This window comes from Syngnathoides biaculeatus, chromosome 13 (assembly GCF_019802595.1).
Source record: "Syngnathoides biaculeatus isolate LvHL_M chromosome 13, ASM1980259v1, whole genome shotgun sequence".
Taxonomy (NCBI): domain Eukaryota; kingdom Metazoa; phylum Chordata; class Actinopteri; order Syngnathiformes; family Syngnathidae; genus Syngnathoides; species Syngnathoides biaculeatus.
The window spans coordinates 14422377-14443529 of record NC_084652.1 but is presented as its reverse complement, the minus strand read 5'-3'; the positions used below and the strand labels follow the sequence as shown (position 1 = coordinate 14443529).

The following is a 21153-nucleotide window of genomic DNA, read 5'->3' as shown; positions in this document are numbered from 1 at the left end:
ATAAGATGTATTGTAGCATGTTACCTAAGATGTGTCTGAAAAGTTCCCAGACTAATGTCAGAAAAATTCCAAGTTTTTGAGAGTTTGCAGCTTTTGTTTCATTCAGTTTTTACAATGCTCTGAGCACATGACACTTCCTCGCCGAAATGAATGTCCCTATGCTGGAGCAACCTCCCTACTCTACTCTCACCTCTACCCTTATCTGACACACCACGTATGATTTTAAAAATTGAAAACATTAAAGACCAATAACATAAAATGAAATACACAAAACAGAAAACGTTTGTTGTGTATGTGATCAGAATACTACAGTCTGTGCCTCAATTTGAGCTAGCAAAAAAATCCTGAATAAATGTATTTGGTTAGTATCAAAGGAGCAATGAACCCCATTTTTTTTTTTGCCCTGTCAACAGTCAGTGCAATCAGAGCTACGCTGCGTTCAGACCTATGGCTCTGCAGTTATGGAAGAGGTCAACTGTACCGAAACTTTATCCATAGCAACATGGTCCAAGACCTCAGGGCAGGTGAAGACGCAAACCGAGTCAACTTTGCTGCTGCTCAGAGCCCAGCCTGGCACTGTTGCGGGACTAGGTAAGTGGATTTTAGAGGGGAAATTAATTCACTTCTTGCACCATGTCAAATGGAAATGACACAACAGACATGATGTTATAAAACCATCAACTATATGGTGTACATTAAGTTCTGACTCTGGCAGATTTTTTAGGTTTTTGGACACAAACCGATCTGCCGTTTGAGGACGAAGGAGCTGCAAAACCTTCAAACATTTTCATTCCTCAAGTCAGTCAAAGTATCCAGATGTTGTGTAGTGTCACATCACGACCACAAGAGGTAGGCTTAATATGGAAAAGGTGTCAGAGGGACCTGAGAATTAAGCTTCTCAAAACAAATAAATAAATCAGGGTGCAGTATTGGGCATTTGCGCAAAATATTGGGATGAATTTGAAATTCTCTCCAACTTTTACAGATGAGCTTAATATGACCTTTCCAAAGCCTTTGAATACATATCTCCAACTGTCCAATGATGAAGTACTTTTTTAACAAGTTCTTGTCTCACAAGTAGCAGAATGGCAAAATTCACAACCATGAATCGACCAGTTTCTTGGTTGACTTACACTTGGTTTTTCAAGTGTCCTTTTCATCATGCTATTACATCCTGAGACCAAGATGACACCTAACTATTGAGCAACAGTACCTTGCCATTGCGATCCTTCAAACAGGATCTTCTCAGAGGGAAGGGGCGATTAAAAATTGGGCATCCTTGGAAGTTTCCATTGAGCAAACAAACACCATTTTTAAGAAGTACTGAAGCATTGATCAATTGGACTTGTGCTTTCAAGAGTTTAGAGAAGGTCAAATCAAGTTTACCTGTCAAGCTTCTGCTGCATTTCAAATTTATCCCTAACATTCCAAACTTTTTTTGAGTAGTGCAAGTATGTACAATTTTGTGTGCCATCCTAGAAACCTTACAGGATTTTATTAGTGATTTTATTTTCCACTTGTAGGTGTCACATTGGTTTCTTCAGTTGGCTTTTCAGCTTCGAGAGCTGACTCTACCGCAGCTCAAGACACTTTGGCAAGAAATGTCTTTCAAGTGCCGCAATGACTGGTCAGTCCGTTCAGTGTTCCTTTTGCATAGCATCATTATATCATAACATGTCTGACTCTTAAAGACACTGTATCTACATGGATGCTTGAATAAGCCTTTGTATGGCCAGTTGATCAGTAACCTACTCTCAATCTAACCATTATGTAAAATATATTTCATGCTCTAATTTGAGTAAAACTGTCCACTTGAAGTGAACCCCACATTCCACATAGACACTAATTTCCTTTCACTGTTGGGACAGGCAACCCTTGTTGGATGTATTACCTGCTTGTGGCTCAGAAAACTGCATCATACTACTGACCGACCTAATGAAGGGGAAAGAACTGGAGGATGAACAGACTCATTCTTTTCTCACTACCATCGCCCTCATCCCTAATCCATCACGACAGATCATACACTCCCTCAATGTAGGACCTTCTGCATGGCATCAACTGTGAATCACAGCTTCTGATTTTTAGTCAAGATAATGAACTACATGTACAAAGTCTTGTGATACTTGTAATACACCAGTGGAGCCACTTTGTAGAGAAATCAGCTTGTGTATGTGTGGACTCTGTCCATTTTTTACAGAGGAAAATTTGACACACACTCAAAATCTGTTTTAACCTCATCAGGAAGAATCAATGATTTTTTTTAAAAAATCTGTGATTTATTAATTGATTAGGAGAAAATCTCAATACTTTTGTCCATATAGTTCACATCTTTGGAAATAGTACCATTTTAAAGGAATGAAAGCATTGAAACTCTGCTGTTTGTGAAAGACTTTATTAGATGTCCAAGAGTTGAGAGACAATGCTCTGTTGGTTGGATCCTCTCTGATCCATCAACTATGCCATCAGTCCACTACTCCCTGCATTGACCTTCCTGAGGTCCAGACCTTCATACAGACACTAGAAGTACCCTTGAAGGAAGGCTGTGAAGCACAAACTCCCACCAAAGTAAAAGAGGTAAAATAAATGATGAATAGGAAATTCAGGTGTATATAAAAAATAAACCTAAATGTAAAAAAGTATGTATTTTATTCTAAAAACTCGAAACAATCCCATTTTATCAAACAGCTTACTTATGCAATGAAAGCCGTGGGCAACATGGGCCTGGCAGCTTCAACTTTCATCCCGCTGTTAAATCACTATGGACTCGACCACTCAGTACCTTTGGAGTTGCGACTAGTCGCCATAAAAGCCTTCAGACGCTTTGATTGCTCAGCTAATGTGAGTAAATGTGACACTGCTGCGGAACGATTTCACATTTTACACACATTTGGGAGAGTGTAATTATCTAAATCCATGCTTCATGACTGGTCAAGGTGAAGAGGTGAGGAGGTTAGCAGGAGTATGACACGATTGACTGACAGCAGTTTCCTTCTTCCAGAGGACTTTGTTGTTGCAGCTGTACAGCTCCTCCCTGGAGGCTCTGGAGGTCAGAATTGCGGCATACCAGGAGCTCATGCACTGCCCGGATCAGGATGTCTTTGAAGCGGTGAAGGTGACCCTAAGATATGAAAAATCCAGCCAAGGTCAGTAGCTGATAAATGCTCATTTGATTTGCCTGTAGAAAATTTGTTGCTTTTTTTCAAGACTTAGTGGCTATACAGTGAAACCCTTTTTATCACAAGGGATAAACTTCGGACGTGAACATCAATGGTATAGAGCACTGGTGTTAAACTTAAGGCCCCGGGGCCAGATCCGTTGCGCTACGTGATTTTTTGCAATTTTAGGCAAATCTAGCATGTCATCATCCATGGTTCAAAATTTCTAATTGTCATTTACCATAAATGATAAAATTGAGGTACTACAAGCATTTTTGTCTTATATTATCAACCGTGAACAATAGTTGAAAAAGCCCTTACCCTTGATTTCTGATTCCAAAACTTGTTCATGAATTGATGCAAATATGATGACGAGGTAATTCAATATTTTTATGGTTTCACATCATAAAGGCCCTCTAAGGGAAATCGTAACTACAATATGGCTCCCGACAAAAAATTGACAACCCTGGGAAAGCGAAACCAAATACATATTTTTATAATAGTTTTACCCGTCCTACACAATTTTAACACATTTAGACTTATTAAAACACACTTTTAATAGTATCACTTAAAATCTGTTCTCACTCTAACTAACTTATACCATCGCTTTTACCTCCAAATAAGAGGCAAAGCATACTTGGTTCAAGCTGTTTATTTGTCCCTTCCTTTTGGTTTTGCAAAAAAACTGACACATACAACGAAATAGTTGTTTTTAGTGTTTAAAGCCCTTTGTTATCCCTATAAACATTCTAAAATAGATATTGTAATGAAAAATACATATAACATTATTCACTTCAATGTCTATACGAAAAAATAAATGTGAGCGGAGAGTGCGTCATCCATGCGCAAAGTTGTAGAAGTGTCATTCTACGATATCCAAGTGGTCGCCATATTGGCTGCATCCTCTGTCCGTGATGTCACCCGGACATTCGCGAATGAAAACACGCGGTTCACCCTAACTATGGGAGCCAAAAGCCCCACTTCTGACACGGAAGCTCTTTTCGAAACGGAGAACACCACACAACTGAGTGAAGTTATCGGGGCAATATTACACTATTGTTTCGAGCCCTCGGGGCAATATTACACTATTGTTTTGAGTCATATTCAGATGATATGCGAGCATGGCCAAACCGCTTCCCCGTCCACTTCCGCGGCGGAGATGAGCCATCACGGCTCATCACAACCGGCCGGTGTGGTTTATGACGGAGCCGAGCGGTGCTGCTTTAGGGGGTTGTTCATAGACGCCGCAGTACACGATGAACAACACACTCGAGCTGGGGCGCTTGACTACGCGCACGCAGCTGAGTGAGGCATTCTTGGCTGGGTTCTTTAGAGCTGCCCCCATCTGCAAAACCCGACGCGCAGCCTTCACAGAAGCAGTGACTGCCGAACGCAGCGCCTCAGCCAGTCTGGGTGATTTTCAGCGCCTTGGTGGCATATAATGGAGCAGAGCCATGCTGCTTTTAGGTGGTTATTCATTGGCGCCGCAGTACGCGATGAACACCGTCAAGCCGGGGCGCTTTACTGCACGCATGCGGCTGAGTGAGGCATTCTTGGCTGGGTTCTTCAGATTCGCCGCCGTCCGCACAGCAGGCCGACGCCGTCCGATGCACGCATTGACATATTTCGTACATGGATCTTTTGTTACGTTATGAGAGACCGATTACGTGGTCCGCCCCAAACTATTATTTTTTTTAGTAGCTGTATACACACCTACCTGTTATTTGGAACCCACGAAGCTCTCGTCCTCTGCACCCGTGCAATCCATTTTTCACAACGAACCCGGTCTCTTGCAAACTTATGAAGGGTAAATCCATTCTCCCGAGTGTTCAAGCAATGTCCAGCAATGCAATGAGCCAGCATTTTGGCTAACACGAGGGAACAAAACTAATGGAAATGAACGAGTCCACTTCGGGGCGCCGCTGTCCTGTACATCACTTCCTGCTTCTTCTCGAAAACAAATCCCTCGAGAGGATTTTCATGGTGGGAGTTCCAAAAAGCTGTATACGTCAAAATCATGTTTTGTGGTGAAAAAACGCATGGGCCCATATTGGCTGACGTATTTTCATTAATAACATACTAAAAAGCATCCATTTCATGACAGTAGCCCTTTAAACACCAAAAATGTTGATCCACACCATATCATATTATCTAATGAAGGTATGCTAGCTTCATGCTAAGATAGAATGTGAAATATGATGGACTGGCTCACGAAAATTAGTAACACATTTAAACAAAGTACACAATATGGGGGTGCCAAGCAAGACTGTTTTACTGGGATTTTAACTCTTGTTTATCCACTTGTATGAGACAATAAACATTTTATTTCATTTTAAAAAATCTTTTGAATTGATTTTGTGCTTCCGTGCGTTTAGTGGGCTCATTCGTATGGAGTCACCTAACTAATATATTGAGGAGCGAAGACCCCATGAAGCAGAGCCTCGTCGATTCTCTGCCTGATGACATAATCAGCAGAGATTTTGAAGCAGATTTTTTAAAATACTCTTCCTATTCAGACTACACGGCCACAAATGGTAAGACTGGTACTTCTGCAAATGTTTATTAAAAATGACCTAACGACAGGGATCGGCAGGGTTTTATGATGTAGTGCCACATTTGATATTTAAAATGGACAAACGGGCCAGGTCATTTGTAAATAAGGTAAAAAAAAAAAAAAAAGAAGGGATTAAAATGTGTCTTGAAAATATGTAAGATAATTTATTTTAAATAAGTCAATGCATTATTTAAGTACTGTATTTATATTGCTACACTGTATTTGTGTTTTATATCAGTGTATTTAATTTTTAAAATGAAAATGGTTATTCTCATTTTAATTAAATTATGTATATACAGTAGTGTGAATAATTATTTGACCAATTATTTAGGACAATGCAAAGTTGCATAATGTGTTTAATTTAAAAAAAAATTATTCATGTTTTATTTCCAATAAAAATGTTGACCTATCACTAAATCACAATGTTTTTATTTTGTATGTATTTTCTTTTCATGTATTTAATTTGCATGTTTTATGTTTTATACCATATCTTAAAATCTGTCAGCATGGTGGACGACTAGTTAGCACATTTGCAGCACAGTTCTGAGGACCCATGTTCAATTCCATCCTCGCCAGTTTCATCCCGCATCCTCAAAACATGCATGCTAAGTTAATTGAAGACTCTATATTGCCCGTAGGTGGGAATGTAAGTACGAATGGTTGTTTGTTTATATGTGGCTTGTGTTTGGCTGGCGACTAGTGCAGCGTGCACACCGCCTCTTGCCCAATGACAGCTGGGGTAGGGTCCAGCACAGCGGCGACCCTTGTGAGGTTAAGTGGTACAGAATGAATCCATGCATCCATCCATCCATTTTATGAGCCGCTTATCCTCACAAGGGTCACGGGAGTGCTGAAGCCAATCCCACCTATCAGTGAGTTGATATTGCACTGGTTGCCAGCCAATCGCAGGGCACATCGAGGTACAACAGTGATAACCAGAATCACACCTAAGAGCAATTTAGTCGCCAATGAATGCATGTTTTTTTTTGAGATGTGGGAGGAAACTGTAGTGCCCGGAGAACCTGCAAACTCCACACAGGCGGGGCCAGGATTTGAACTCCAGTCCTCTGAAATGTGAGGCCAATGCTCTAACCAGTTACTTCACCATGCTGCATTTAGTAAAATTGAATCATTAAATGTACAGTACATGCATTTTTTAAAAATTATTTTACTCTTTTAAAATTTTCCACAAATAACTAACAATTATCTAATGAGATGAATTAACAATAATGAAGAATAAACAATTGAATCTACCCAGTTTAGGGAATAATGCTAAATTAATGCAACAAATATTATGGGAGTCTTGATAATAATCCAACATCCCCTTCTTTGTTCTTGTATTTTGTTATACTGTAGCTACTGCAAGAATCACACACTTTCTGATTTTGAATATTTCAGGCATGGGAATGACAAATGTGGAAACAACTGTCATTTTCTCCCCCAAATCATTTCTTCCAAGCCGTGTCTCCGTCAACCTGACGCTGTATTTTCATGGTAGAGCCAGCAACCTTTTAGAAGTGAGTGGCTTTTTTTTTTTTTTACTGTACTCTCTTTTTAAAAGGGACTACTGTCACGCTGGGTCCAAAATTTATTTCCATAATTGGTGTTCTAGGTGGATCTTCACATTGAGAATGCTGAACCACTTGTGAAGAGCATTTTAGGTCATTTTAATCCCTCCAGAACTGGAGCCTCGACTTCCTCAGATCACTCGGGATCCAAAGAGGCAACGAAGACGAGACGAAAAATAAATGAAGACCGTATAGGAGGGAAAGACTCGTGTTTATCCAGCTCCAACAGTTATCTGAAGCAGGCCAGGGCGTTGGTAAGGTCATAGCATAGGGTGGAGTCTTATCAGAGGAGTGTACAGTACATGCTCTGAAATGTACAGTCCAGCAGAGTTGCACGTGTTCATTTGGAAAAGACTATAACAAGACAGCATGTTCTTGTTTAATTATTGATTGTTTTTTTTTTTTTGGCAATGGATACGCACTCATTCAGTCTCACCTGAAATGAGTACATCTGTTTGAGCTAATGCAAGAGCTTTTAAAATGTGGTATATAAACATTCAAATTAATAATGTACAGTTTTGAGAGGAACTAATGTAAACAATAGGATTAGTGAAAATCTATGCGTAATTGACACCACCTAAAAAGGTTGAGATACCACAAGATGGAAGCAAAGGCTTATTTTTTGTCAAACCAAAGCTCCTCACCTCATGAGTGAATGAATTTTTTTGCTAAAAATTCACATAAGGACTCACTTCACAGAGACATGGATTTGTGAATTCCAAAATGTGAACCTGCTGGGGTTTTACTGTATTGTTGCTTGCAGTAGTGTAGTATAATTATGCATCTTTATCTAAAGATGTTTCTGGCATTTTTCCACATTTGGCATAGCTAAAATAGTGATTCTCAACCACTGTAAGAAATCACAAGATATACTGTACCATAGAATATTATCCAATTTCAATGAAATTTGTCTGAAAATTATTTTTCTTTCATGAAAAATAATTTAACTTTGTTCATCTATCTAGCCAGGGATATACAGTGACAGGCTGAACATTTACGTTAATGTTTTTCCACTACATGGCAGAAACTACAATGAACCTGTTAATCCACCTGGTGCTATCCCTACAACACTGCCTATTGTGTTCTAAAAAAATATTCCTGCATTTCACAGCGACTAAGAATGTTTGTGCAAAATTTAAGATGAGATCATCAATATTTAATTGGACTGTATATCTTTAATGATATTTTTGTTTGGTGGTGTCCTGTGAGATTTTTCTAAAGCAAAATATGTGCCTTGCCTCGATAAAGGTTGGGAATCCAAATTCTGTAAACACAGTAGTGTATGTACAGTATTTGATATCCCTCTCGGTGTGATTTGGTTAGATTATACACACGATTACATACCCATTGTTGAATATAATGTGTGTACAACATGCGTTTGTTTTTGTGTGTTCCAGTTAATGACAAGGAAAAAAATGGAAGATGGCCTGAAGTGTTGGGTTGGTGTGAAAGTGTTTGGCAATGAGCTTAGTGTGTTGACATGTGACAATCTCTATGCTCAAATCAACCAAATGTCACTTAGCGCAGCAGGACTAGGTATCAAATTACTCAAGGTGTGCGGGTAGTTTCTCTCGATTATCACCATCTTTAGTGTTTTCGTTTTTTTTTTTTCGGGCCAGACCATCCCTTATGTCATCTTTCTTTTCCAGGGTCATGAGGTTCAGTTGAACCACAGGGCTGTGCTCTTCACAGATGAGTTGGTTCTGCCCTCCTTGTCTGGCTTACCTGTGAAAATAGCCACTAATATGACTTCATTTCTTTCACTCCGGGTCAAAGGAAACATCAACTACAGAGATGCATCTCACTTCTCACTTGCTGGTTACATTAAACCCAAGTAACTAGACATTGAGGGACAGCCTTTGAATATTTATTCAATGTCCTTGATAGTTTACGGTCTATGTATAAGTACACTCATTGTCCTTGCCAGTAAGACAATTACGTCAGTTTTTTTTAAGGCATGTGTCACACACACTTGCTGGTTCCTGCCAACAGCATCAAAATGCTGACTTGTACTTATGCTTCACTAGTAATATGTAGTTGTCCAATTAGTATGCCAAAGTTTGTTCTGTGCAGAAAAGTGAGACAATAGTGGAAATAAATGTCACCAGTAATATACATAGTCATTCTATTAATGTGTTGAATCTTGTGACTTGTCAATCCACGACTTGAGTTAGTCGTCAAGATATCCTTAAATATCATGGTAAAAGTCTATGTAAGTAACTCACTAATAATATCTAGTTTCAGCTGTAAGGCAGCCGTTCTACTAATATGCTTAATCGTCGTACATGGACTTTCAGGTGCTTATCAAGGACATTGAATAAAATGCTCAAACAGCTCCCCATACACACTGGCCAACTTAACAATACCTATGGCTGTCTGTGTCTTTTTTCCCAGTGCTTATGTAGGCCTGAAAGCCAGAATGGGGGTTGATGGCACCCTGGGTCATGCTGCTGTAGAGTGGATGTCTGAACTAGTGAGCTCCACCAGTCTGGATGGGAGTGTCCACATGCAGGAGGGCCAAGATCTCAGGGTCACACTTAACACTCCAGAGGATGCCATGGACATTGTGTCTCTGAGGTCAGTGCACATTCTCTGTTAAGGGAATTTTTTCGGATAAGGGTGGACAAAGGTGTGTTGTTATTTTTACGCTCTTATATCTCTGCAACCACAATTGCGTTTGTCAATCAGCTCCCGAGTATTTCAACTGAGTGGTGATCACAGGGAGGAGATTAAAGGTCCAAATAGTTCCATCCAGGAGACTGCCTGCACACCAAAGACCTGTAAGATATATTCATTCTATGTACACTTAGAAACTGAACTGTAAATAACTGATAGATATGCTCACATTTACCTCCTTTTTGTCATGAATATGAACGGCCATTAATTTCAGAAACAGCAAGGATGATGAGAGAAATGTATCCATTTACATCAACTCAAAATATCCACATTTTATCATTTAATCTCACTCAGTTCCACTCTTTGATCCAACTCCCTTTTTCCTTAACAGTCACGCTGTTTTTATAATTTCTTAAAAGTGATAAACTACAATATAATATAGTGTGCTGAGGCTGAAGTTTTTTTTTTTGTCACATCGTGTTGATGCATCAAATCGCTCAACGTGCATGTTTGAGTCACCGACTGATTATTATGACAGTTACACACAATTCCAGTTGGTCTTCCAATGATACTTCGAGAATCTTTCTTCGCAGGGTCCAAGATGGTCGGGTGGCAATTATGTGCCAATGCATCCTATCCACTAGCTTCTGGGAGCATCTCGCTCCCGCCCTCAGGTCCCACCCACCTCTCCGTTAGGCTGCTGAAACTGGACAGAGGTCTCCATTACTACTTGCTTGAAGCTGCCTACTCAATGGATTCACTGGTACTATATATTTAACAATGCTTGTGATGATTTTCTGTTCTTTCTGTTTTGATATATCTCTGTGAGAGCTCCACATCGTCTTTTAATTATTTTTAGGGCTACCAAGGTTATAGTAACTTGATCTGGTTTCAGACTATTAAATGCTTCCACCCCATCTTTGGCCTCAGGTAGATAGATGGTTTCCAAGTGAGGCGTCTGTCCACTTCCTTCTGGCTACTCCAAAGTCATCTATCCCCAGGGACATGTCACTTGACCTAGCGTTCAACCCTCACAGATTTCTGCTTAGAGTATCTCATCCTCTAAAAAGTATCCTCCTACAAGGTTAGTTTGACGCCACATTCATGAGATTTTTTTTTTCCTAATACATAAAATATTTTGATTTCTCAGGGCAGCTTGAACAAGAGAACAGTATAAAGAGTGCAAAACTTGAGCTGACTGTTGATGGGGTTCATTATTATGTTATGGTAAGTTTTCTAACATATTCTGTATTTTTCTAAAGGATTCACTTTATTACTAAAAGTCACACCTATGAGACGTTTTCCCTTGACGTCTCACGTACTTCCAGATGGCAAAAAGTGAAGTATTCTCAAGTAGCACCAGTTGTAAACAAAATCTTACATGTCACTGTCCACTGAGGTACAGGGAAATGGCTTGAATGAAGATTTTTGCCTTCTTCTCTATTGCCGTAGTTTGAATGTGTGAAGTGTCAGTCAAAAAGATGTTAAAAGGAAGACAGACCATAATTTGAGAAGTGGATGAACAAATAGACAACTTGGAAATTTAGATATAGTTAACATAGCTAATTAATGGATTTTTTTTCTATTGCTTTGATTACCGTATTTTCCACACTATAAGATGCAGAGCATTATAAGGCGCACCTTCAATGCATGGCCTATATTAAAACTTTTTCATATATAAGCCGCATAGAATAGACTCTACAGTAGAGGCTGGGGTTACGTGATGCATCCATTAGATGGAGTTACACTAAAGGCCCAATATTGATCCATCTATAAGGTGCACCAGATTATAAGGCGCACCATCGGCTTTTGAGAATATTCAAGGCTTTTAGGTGCGCCTTATAGTGTGGAAAATACGGTAGTTGTTCAGACGTGGTCTTTTGATGACTGCTCACCATTATGCTTGGCTAAATTACTCAAAAACAACGTAACCGAATGTTTCCTATACTGTTTATCTGTGAGAAAATGCCTTCCATAAACCCAAACTTGGAGACGCAGTTCTCTCTCTGTCCCTGTGGAAGTGGCCACTATACCACCAGGAAGTCTTGCCGTCTTCTCGTTCCACATATTTACCATATCAGCTCGATTTATGGTTCCATGGGACTGATTTAGATTTTTTTTTTCTCAAGAGAGTCTGAAAAATCACAAACCTTTTGGGGGTATATTTGTCTGCGCAACCCCAAAACATGAGTTTATGTTGTCATTCAAGTTCAGATCAGTGGTTGCTAATCACTTTTCTGCCACCCGGAGGTATTTTAGTGCCCATTGTTAACAAACATCAAATGATCCATACAATCAAATGAGATCTGACACAGTGTCTTAAAGTTGTGGCTTCACAGAAGCAGTATGCACCATTATTACACAGTCAGAGAGAGATATTATACAGTACTGTATATTATAAGATTTGCAGATATTTGGAAGGCTTTTCTCTATTCTAAACTAATATGTCTGTATGACATCCTGTATTATTGGTTATGCCTGTAAAGAAGACACAATATTTCAAACAGGTTTTGTTTAGGATTTCACTTATTTGGGGCAAGTCCTTTTCATGTTCTGGCCAATGAGTGTATTTTATATTTTCTCCACTCAAGGGTTTGGTGGATAAGCAGACACTCATCTCAGAGCTCAGGACACGCTATCACTTTGAAGCCAAAATGCCTACAAATAGAAATCCCATCATCCTCTCTGCCAACGTTACCTGTGGAATGGGTAGAAAGATGAGCTTTTCTGCCACAGTGAAGAATGTGTTTAGAGTACCTGCATCGCTTTCAGGTATAAAACAGGCAGGACCTTATTAGGGTTTATGGATGATACAAAATTGGAGAAAAATTTCAAGGCATTTTATTCACATCCTCCAATAAAAAAAAAAAATCAATGACTGTATTAAATTTTATTCATCTAGCTCAACCAGGCAGCACAGTGGATCAGCTGAAAACTGTTGGCCTCACAGTTCTGAAGTCGGGTTCAATCCCGGCCCCAACTGTATGGAGTTTGCATGTTGTCCCCGTGCCTGTGTGGGTTTTCTCCAGGCACTCCGGTTTCCTCCCACATCCCAAAAACATGCAACAATAATTGGACACTCTAAATTGTCCCTAGGTGTGATTGTGAGTACGGCTGTTTGTCTGCATGTGGCCTGCGATTGGCTGGCAACCAGTTCAGGGTATACCCCGCCTCTTGCCCGTTGACATCTGGGATAGGCTCCAGGAACCCTTGTGAGGATAAGCGGCTAAGAAAATAGATGGATGGATGGACATACTTCTTATTAATTTAATATTAGTCTATCTATCTATCTATCTATCTATCTATCTATCTATGTGCGTGGGAACAGAAAATGACCAATTCTGGAACAACCCGTTTATTCTACATTTGGATGTATTTATCTTTTTACTTTTTATAGTTTTGGCAAGTAAATGGGTCATGTTTCTGATCACAATAGACTGAAACCAAATGTTTGTCTGTAGTGGCTCTGGAGCGAAGGAGGGACAGCCAAAGCAAGCAGTACTCTCTGGATTTAGAACTTTTCTTACCTGGTGTGGTTGGAAGCAGAATGCTGGGACTCGTGGAGCAGAAAGGCATGCTGTGGAGCTCTGCGCTTCGCCTCAAATATGGTCTGGGTGGTGAGTGTTAGAAAACCATCCTGCAACATGGTTCTTTATCACACCATATACACGTTTTGCACCATTTTTTTGAGCGGTTAGTTGGGAGAATTTTTCAACATCAAATTAGTGCCTTGGCTTAACACAGATCAGAAAGTTCTAATATACAGTATAGCATACTGTACATCTTCCAACATAGTTGTTTAATGATTAATGCTTACTAGCTAATTCCTTCATCCCTTAGGGTGAAATAAGTTTTCCTCAGCTGAAACACATTTGTATTACCTATTACTTGTTTACTCTGTAAAATATACTGTAGGAGTTAGCAGTTTTGGCAGCGTGTATCAACATTATTATTATTACAGATTGCCATGTCCTTTGACCCCTTCGCAGGTGACTCCCGGCGCCTGCATCGGGAGTGCCACACATCGCAGAGTGCGAAGAGTGAGAGGCACGCTAACCTCACGTACACAATGAGAGCGGATCACGAGTTCTACTGCTCCAACACGCCTCCTATAAACCACAAAGTAACTGTTTTAATAACAATACAAAACCAGAAACATTTCAGTATATGAAATAGGGTTGCTCTGACCACTCAATCAGAGGACGGAAAACATACTGATGTCATTGTGGGCCATCTCACTGGTACTGTTTGGCGAATTTACTTGCGTCAGGACTACTAATTCTGAAGGCTCTGGGAAGATGGCAACAGATAGAAGCTGAACTCTGATTGGACAAAAATAACAAACATCCACATACATATACTGGAAGCAGTGCAGCCAATAGAAACACTGCAAAATAAACAGAATAGACTGTTGAAAATAAATTAATACAATTTAATTGAACAGATATTAATATTTAGGTTGCGAATGTAGGTCAAGAGAGCAGGCCTCACATTAACCTCCAGATTTATGTTCTTGTCAGATCCACTTCCGGCATGACGAAAGCCTAAGCCAGGTAAAATCATCTGTTGATATCAGCTACGGTAAACACTGGGACGAGATCAACAACAAACACATACTACTTGTGAGCCAGTCCTTCAAAAACCACTCGACAGAAAACCACACAAGCTACACACTAGAGGTAACCCAATCCTGTACTTTGATATTTTCTTATTTAAAATTTTTCTTCTGTTATGTTTGTTCCAAACCTAATGCATCATTTGTACATTTGTGCAACTACGGTGTGTATATTTTCAAACATTTGTGTTTGTTTTTACAAATTTATATTTTGCTAGCGGGTTTTTTGTTTGTTTTCTGAAGTAACCAAAGCGAAATTCCTGAATATAAAACTGAAATATTCCAAATTTTTTTTCAGTTTAATTTACAGATTCCAGAAAAAGATTTAAATTACCGCACCCAGCTAATGCACTCCTACCTTAGACAGCGCGGATCGGAGAGCAGTACTCACCTTAAAATCAACTACAACAACTTGACGCCACTTGTGGCCGGTTTACACTGGAAAAGCCCTCAACATGACACCCCACACAAGAAATGGGAAGGTCAGGATCACTGACATCTCGAGCTCTCTGAATGTGATATGTGTTCGTACAAAGTGAGAGAAACGTTTGACTTTCTCAGGAACGTTTAATATGGACACTCCTTGGCTGTACATTTACACTACCCACAAGCTGAGTAAGCACCATCGCCACACACTGCAACTCAACTCTGAACTGACCGCCAACAAATGGGTGACTGTACGCAACCTCATCCTGGAGGCTTCCTACAGGGACAGGGGCCGGGAAAAGGAGGCCCGTTTCAAGCTCCACACTCCAGCTGTCACATTCTTGCATGTAATGTTTTTTTTTTTTTTTTTTAATCAACCTTAGGATTTCATTCATAGAAATGCATGTTATGGCAGATTCAGTTATTCCTAAAATTGGTTGGTGGTTCTCAAACTGGGATCAAAACTGGTTGGTGGTTCTCAAACTGGGATCCCTGAGCCATAGTAGGGGGTCCACAATTTACAATCGATTATTCATCCATCCATTGTCCGTACCGCTTATCCACACTAGGGTCACCAGCTAATAAATTATTATGTCATAAGATTAAAATATGTGCATATCTTCTCTACATATAGGGATTAGTACACCGAAAAAATAGAGTTACCATAATTTCTGGACGATAAGCCGCACCTAATTATAAACCTCACCCAGTACATTTTTAAAGGAAAAACCATTTTACACGTACATAAGCCGCACCTTTCAAAAAGGCGCATGTGCGCAGATTGAAACATGAGATATTTACAAAGAAGTTCGGGTCCCTGCTTTTATTACCTCTGAAAGCTTTTTTTTTTCATTCTTTTTACATTGCTCCAGTTATTCCCACTGCCGTTTTCAGTGTCTCACCATCAATTCATTTATGCCAAGCTTACATGCTGCAGCTCTGTTTCCTTCTTTATTGGCCAGCTCGATTGCTTTTAACTTGAAAGCTGCGTCATCTGCATTTCTTCTTGCATTTTCCATGATGAGGGTCTGTTCATGCTAATTTTATTCACGCACAAAGCTTGAAGTTACATTAAACCTGCGTCTTCCTCGACACATATAGTCCACCTGTCCCACTCTTACCTTTTCTGCTAGTAGCCGCATCATTGCATAAACTGCAGGGTTGAAAGCATGTGACAAAAGTCGCGGCTTATAGTCCGGAAATTACAGTAATAAATCAAACTTCCCTATCTTAGCTTTGCACAAAATAAAGCGCAATAAAATCATATAATTGTCATTAAAAATTACATTAAATAAGGTTTTTTTTTAAGAACAAAAGGGAAAGAAGACCCATATATTCTCAATCAAAAGGTCCCCTCCAACAATATAATCCTATTTTTTAGGTAATAAAAGCATCTTTCCCAGAACAAAGACTAAATATATATATATATTAATTTACTTGCTAAAATATGACCTTCTTATTGTTGAACTTTGACTTAATATCACAATTCGTCTTGAATCTTGAATAAATTAGATCTTATTTTTGGAGGATTGCAATGTTACTCTAGAAAATACAACTTTTTAAACTCTGACTTTAATCACTCATCTCCAAAATATACGACTACTTTTTTTTTCTTGAAAATAAACAAGTTTTTAATTCTCATGACATTTAGTGTGGCACATGCTAGTTATGTTGAATTAACATTAGGATAATGAGGCGGTGTTTGGAAAAATGTCTCTCCCCTGTAAGGGGTCTTTATATCTACAAAGTTTGAGACCGGAGCTCTGAGCCCAGGTCATGTGACTCAGTGGTAATTTATCCAGGTTGTACTGTACCGCAATGCCCCTCCTTCTTCAGAGAGTATATTATCCATTCGATCTCCACAAATGCACAAAGTGTTCTCTTGTCCTTCAGTTTAATTTTATTGTTTGGCGTCCAGGTAGGAGGACTGGCTTTCATGGGAAAGAAGAATATGAAAGCCTCGTATTCCCTAAGCTCAATGTGGATCGCTCCCCTGAGAGGAGACATCTCTCTGGACACCCTGAAATCCGGTCTCACCTTGCAGATGTCCTCCAGCTACAGCAAACAAAATATCACTGTTTCAGCTGCCCTGAACACCATTGACAAGGTGCTCTGCTGTAATCTTGAAATTGTGTGTTCTTATCTTATTATCAACAAACATTTACTGTATTATCAACTATTTCATTGAAGCTTTTGAAAAAGAGACAAGCGATATTGAGGGTGAACTTTTTGGAGCCCAACAGTCCTCCTACTGAGTTTGAGTTTGAAGGGAGAGTGGAGGACCTGAAGAAGGACATAAAGATGTACCAAAAAACAGCATTTTTCCATCTTAGGTCTGTTCATCAGTGTCTTTTACACTTGTAACCTTTTATTGTTGTGATTTTGATGTAAAGATTTCAATCTCGCACAGACAGCCTTTCAAGACATTTCCTCAGAAGCTTCTCCTTAGGGAGACTTTTACCGTGGACTACCTGAATGGCCTTTACATCCTTGAATCAGGAGCTGTTTTTTATAGCACTAAAGAGATCACTCACACTCTGACTGTTGGATACAAATTACCAAACCCTTTTGTAAGTAAAAGCAAGTTGTAAATTCACAAGAGAACAATGCAAGTTATTAATTACTGTATTCAAGAGAATTTCTCATATAACATCTATCAATATTTAGGTTTGCTCTGCACTGATCCATCCTTTCAACACAGAAACATTTCCATCAGACTCTGAGATCTGTGTTACCATGTCCAGCAACCAAGTAAGAGAGTTGAGAGTCTCAATGAACTCATTAATATTCAATCAATATCGTCAGTTCTATGAGACTTTTTACATCATTCCAACTTCCACTATACGAGTGTCTCCAGTTGTTGAAAATATATTACAATTAAATACCAGAATAATAATAAGAGAAATTCAAATTGAGAAGATAGAAGATATTTTGGGAAATGTATGTACTACATGTACTGTATTGGCTTTTTTGTTTTGTTTTTCGCTAGACACACAAAGACATTCAAGGAAGGTTGCGAGTCAACAGTCAAGAGAAGCTGAGTTTCTTTGGGCAAATCCTTTTAAATTCATCTCACACGACTCAGCAAGTGCTGAGAGTTCAAGCCAACGTCACCCATCAGCTCCAGGTAAATTAGCCTCGAACACAATCTGACAGTTTGACGAAACAAAACCAGAAGGCCAACAAACGGTATTTGGTGTCCCAAGTGTACCAAATATAGCTTGGTGATCGGGTTTGTGTTGCTTTTGCACTGGCTGGACCCTTGTAACAAGTTAAACATTTTTGCTGTTACAGCTGCAAATCCCCTCTTTTGCGTTGGTGGAGGGAAATGTGTTCTGGAGCCCCAAAAACAACACAGACTTTGATTATCTACTTCGAGGGAGACTGAAAATTGAGCGACAGGAATGTCAAGTAAGTAAATAGCGTAGGTGAGTTCTTCACTACAAAAGTAGCAGATTTTAAATGCTTCTTTTTCTAAAGCTCAGTTTTTCTTTGTAGCTTTCAATGCAGCTCAATAGAACTGCAGACAGAATTCTTCTCTATTCATCTCTCAGGCATCCTTTCAAGTCGAAAATTCCCAGATCTCTCGAGGTAGGCTGCTTCTTATGCTATTTTGTTATTATGTTTGACTGAACATAACTGAACTTAAATATGAAATGTCATATTTAAGAAACAATCAAACAAATATGAAAATGAAGCCATCAAGATTGATGAAAACTGAGCAGTAACTCAGAAGTAGTCACGCTTTACTTTTTCCACATTATGTTAACTTGCACCCTTATGCTAAAATAGAATATTTTTTTCTCCACAAAATTATTATTCAAAACACCCCGTAATGACAACATGAAACATTTTTTTAAATGTTTGCATATTTATGAAGTAAAAGTTTTTTTGAAATGTTCGAAAATGTATAAAATATAAAAGACAGAAATCACCATATCATATTGATCATGACAAAAACCTATAAGAAGTATACACAACCATAATCAAATGTTAGCCTTTTGTGATGGAAAAAAACTGAGACTGAGATAAATTATCGAGATTTTTTCCATCGATGTGACTTATATCTCAATCGAAAAGAAATCTGAATTACTTTCCATAGGGGAAGTGAAACTAAAAAACTCAAATAAAGTGGTTGCACAAGTGTGCTCAACCTTTTATAACTGGGGATTTTAAAAATTAATTTCACATTCAAACTCATGTTAAAAAGGAGGCAGCACACAGATGTAAATAAAGTACTTCTGAGTAACGTGGAATAAAGTCCGGATGTTCTAGTAGACTTTTCCTGGCACTTTTCCTCTCCATTACCTGTGGAACATCAGGCTTCTGCATAAGGCTATCTGCTTTCATTTTTTAACAATCCGCAAGCTCTGCCAAGCTTTATGTGGATGACTGCTATCACAAACTGTTTATAATTACCAAACTGTTCATAATTCCCTTCACTCTGAGAAAACCTGCAATTCCATCTGAAGAGAAATAGCTCCAAAGCATGATGTTGCCCCAATCATGCGTCACTGTAAGTATGGTGTTCTTTTGGGGATGTGTAGTGTTGCGTTTATGGAATTATGGCCAAAGTCTTCAAACTTGTATTAATCAGAGTCTAACACATTATCCCATGTGCGATTGAGAGATGTGGCACGGTTACCCAATGTTGTGGCCGAGGCTTACGCTTCTGATGTTGCTATTTTCATGTTAAGGCAAAAGCCACTGCTGACATGTCCGCAGCGGTTGGTAGAGGAAGTAGCTCAGTTCGTGTGAAGGCTGATGGGAAGGACAGGCTGATACTGGATGCCCAAATATTCCACTCCCTCCTTCAAGAAAACAAAACTATGCTATTGAGGCTGAATTTATCGCAGAGTTTGCTACATGGGCTCACTGACTTGCATGTGAAAATGGCTGCCAACATGTCCCGACACAGGTATGTATGGTCACCTTTTTTTTCCACTCCCCCAATTACCCCCCCCCCCCCACACACACACACACACACAACATATCAGCAACAGTCAAATATTGTTGTCTGGATATCTCTGTTGTCTGCTTCATTTCTGCCCTTCCAGTGTATCCCTGCATGGTTCCTATACAGAGGGACACAACACGCTGTTGGCTCAAGTGAAAGGGTCTCTTAAGAACAGCAGTGGTCTACAGCTTTCAGTATCAGGGAAGATGAGGCATTCAATGGCTAACCTCGCTATTCTGCCTTCCATCATTAGATTAGATGGCGTATTGGGACTGTCTGACAGCATAGCTGAAGGTAGAACAATTCCAGAAAAACACGTTTTGAAATGTTTTGATTGATACTTGAATGTTCTTAAAACGATTCAAGGACAAGTAAGAGTCAGAGTGAAGGAGACTCTTTACAGCGTGGATCTGAGGCATCAGGAGGAAACGGAGGAACGTTCTCATATGGTGGAAAGGAAAGTCTCTTACACCCATAGCTGGATGTGTTTTTTGTCGCGGACTGAGAATTTCTGCGTAAACATGAGTAGGCAACTGGAAAAAAAAGGGACGGGTGAGGTCTACGTCCAGCTATCTCACTCATCCCAACAACTCAATGCTACAGGTAATCAGTGACTTTATTCATTATATTTCACATACTTACTGTGTTTTACAACATACAGTATACTTACACATACGGCGGGACCTTTAGATTTGAGTTTAATTTGTTTTGTGGCTTGCTCAAAACTCAAAAATATCATCAAATCATCTTTCTATGATGAAAAGAGTGGAAATGGAATTGCTATTCCAGCCTCCTCCCCAAAAAATATTTTCAGAATGTTTTTTTTAACTATAACGATAGCACGCTATGATATAGTACATCTTTAAATCATACAGTAATTACATGATTGTATAGAATTAAAGAAAAGGGTGATTTTATTTTCCCACATTTTTTGCATTAATCCAATGGATATTGTGCTGCTTCTCCTGGTGTGTACTCCTTGGTACCCTTTGGAGCCTATAATACAGATAGATTTACAGGCTTGGAGATGGTCACAGCTCCTCAACTCAATAACTTGTTCTTATACAATATGGTCCATATTAGGAATATGTGCCCGTGAGTATTATTGTGATCTGTCTACAAATGTTGCTTCACCATTTGTGTTCAAATATCCATCACTTCAAGGGTTATAACACTTTGACATCAATGCTATTCGTTAGTCCATCTGTAGCAGTTTTTTAGAATTGACTTATTTCAATCAAAGCTATGTGGTTGTTTTAAAT

At 39.2% G+C, this 21153-nt stretch overlaps 1 protein-coding gene across 7 annotated transcripts in view; it reads left to right on the top strand.

Annotated features, from left to right (window-relative positions):
* Positions 1 to 21153, top strand: part of LOC133510744 (uncharacterized) — a 52684-nt gene that overhangs the window by 2469 nt on the left and 29062 nt on the right. For 6 of the 7 annotated variants that reach the window (XR_009797705.1, XR_009797706.1, XR_009797707.1 and 3 more), the window contains 33 exons: positions 414 to 591; positions 716 to 849; positions 1524 to 1627; positions 1869 to 2034; positions 2389 to 2574; positions 2686 to 2838; positions 2999 to 3143; positions 5531 to 5689; positions 7108 to 7226; positions 7322 to 7531; positions 8675 to 8830; positions 8927 to 9111; positions 9672 to 9854; positions 9966 to 10057; positions 10487 to 10656; positions 10824 to 10977; positions 11044 to 11120; positions 12485 to 12665; positions 13355 to 13510; positions 13883 to 14016; positions 14414 to 14572; positions 14807 to 14990; positions 15070 to 15281; positions 16853 to 17041; positions 17125 to 17267; positions 17345 to 17504; positions 17602 to 17685; positions 17924 to 18061; positions 18229 to 18345; positions 18433 to 18525; positions 19632 to 19852; positions 19992 to 20185; positions 20258 to 20494. Coding sequence is in view for 4 of the 7 variants with exons in the window: in XM_061839050.1 (XP_061695034.1) it covers positions 414 to 591; positions 716 to 849; positions 1524 to 1627; positions 1869 to 2034; positions 2389 to 2574; positions 2686 to 2838; positions 2999 to 3143; positions 5531 to 5689; positions 7108 to 7226; positions 7322 to 7531; positions 8675 to 8830; positions 8927 to 9111; positions 9672 to 9854; positions 9966 to 10057; positions 10487 to 10656; positions 10824 to 10977; positions 11044 to 11120; positions 12485 to 12665; positions 13355 to 13510; positions 13883 to 14016; positions 14414 to 14572; positions 14807 to 14990; positions 15070 to 15281; positions 16853 to 17041; positions 17125 to 17267; positions 17345 to 17504; positions 17602 to 17685; positions 17924 to 18061; positions 18229 to 18345; positions 18433 to 18525; positions 19632 to 19852; positions 19992 to 20185; positions 20258 to 20494 (5173 nt within the window). In the remaining 3 variants the exon portion in view is untranslated. The remainder of the gene's footprint in view (positions 1 to 413; positions 592 to 715; positions 850 to 1523; positions 1628 to 1868; positions 2035 to 2388; positions 2575 to 2685; positions 2839 to 2998; positions 3144 to 5530; positions 5690 to 7107; positions 7227 to 7321; positions 7532 to 8674; positions 8831 to 8926; positions 9112 to 9671; positions 9855 to 9965; positions 10058 to 10486; positions 10657 to 10823; positions 10978 to 11043; positions 11121 to 12484; positions 12666 to 13354; positions 13511 to 13882; positions 14017 to 14413; positions 14573 to 14806; positions 14991 to 15069; positions 15282 to 16852; positions 17042 to 17124; positions 17268 to 17344; positions 17505 to 17601; positions 17686 to 17923; positions 18062 to 18228; positions 18346 to 18432; positions 18526 to 19631; positions 19853 to 19991; positions 20186 to 20257; positions 20495 to 21153) is intronic. The other variant, XM_061839049.1, reaches the window with a different exon arrangement.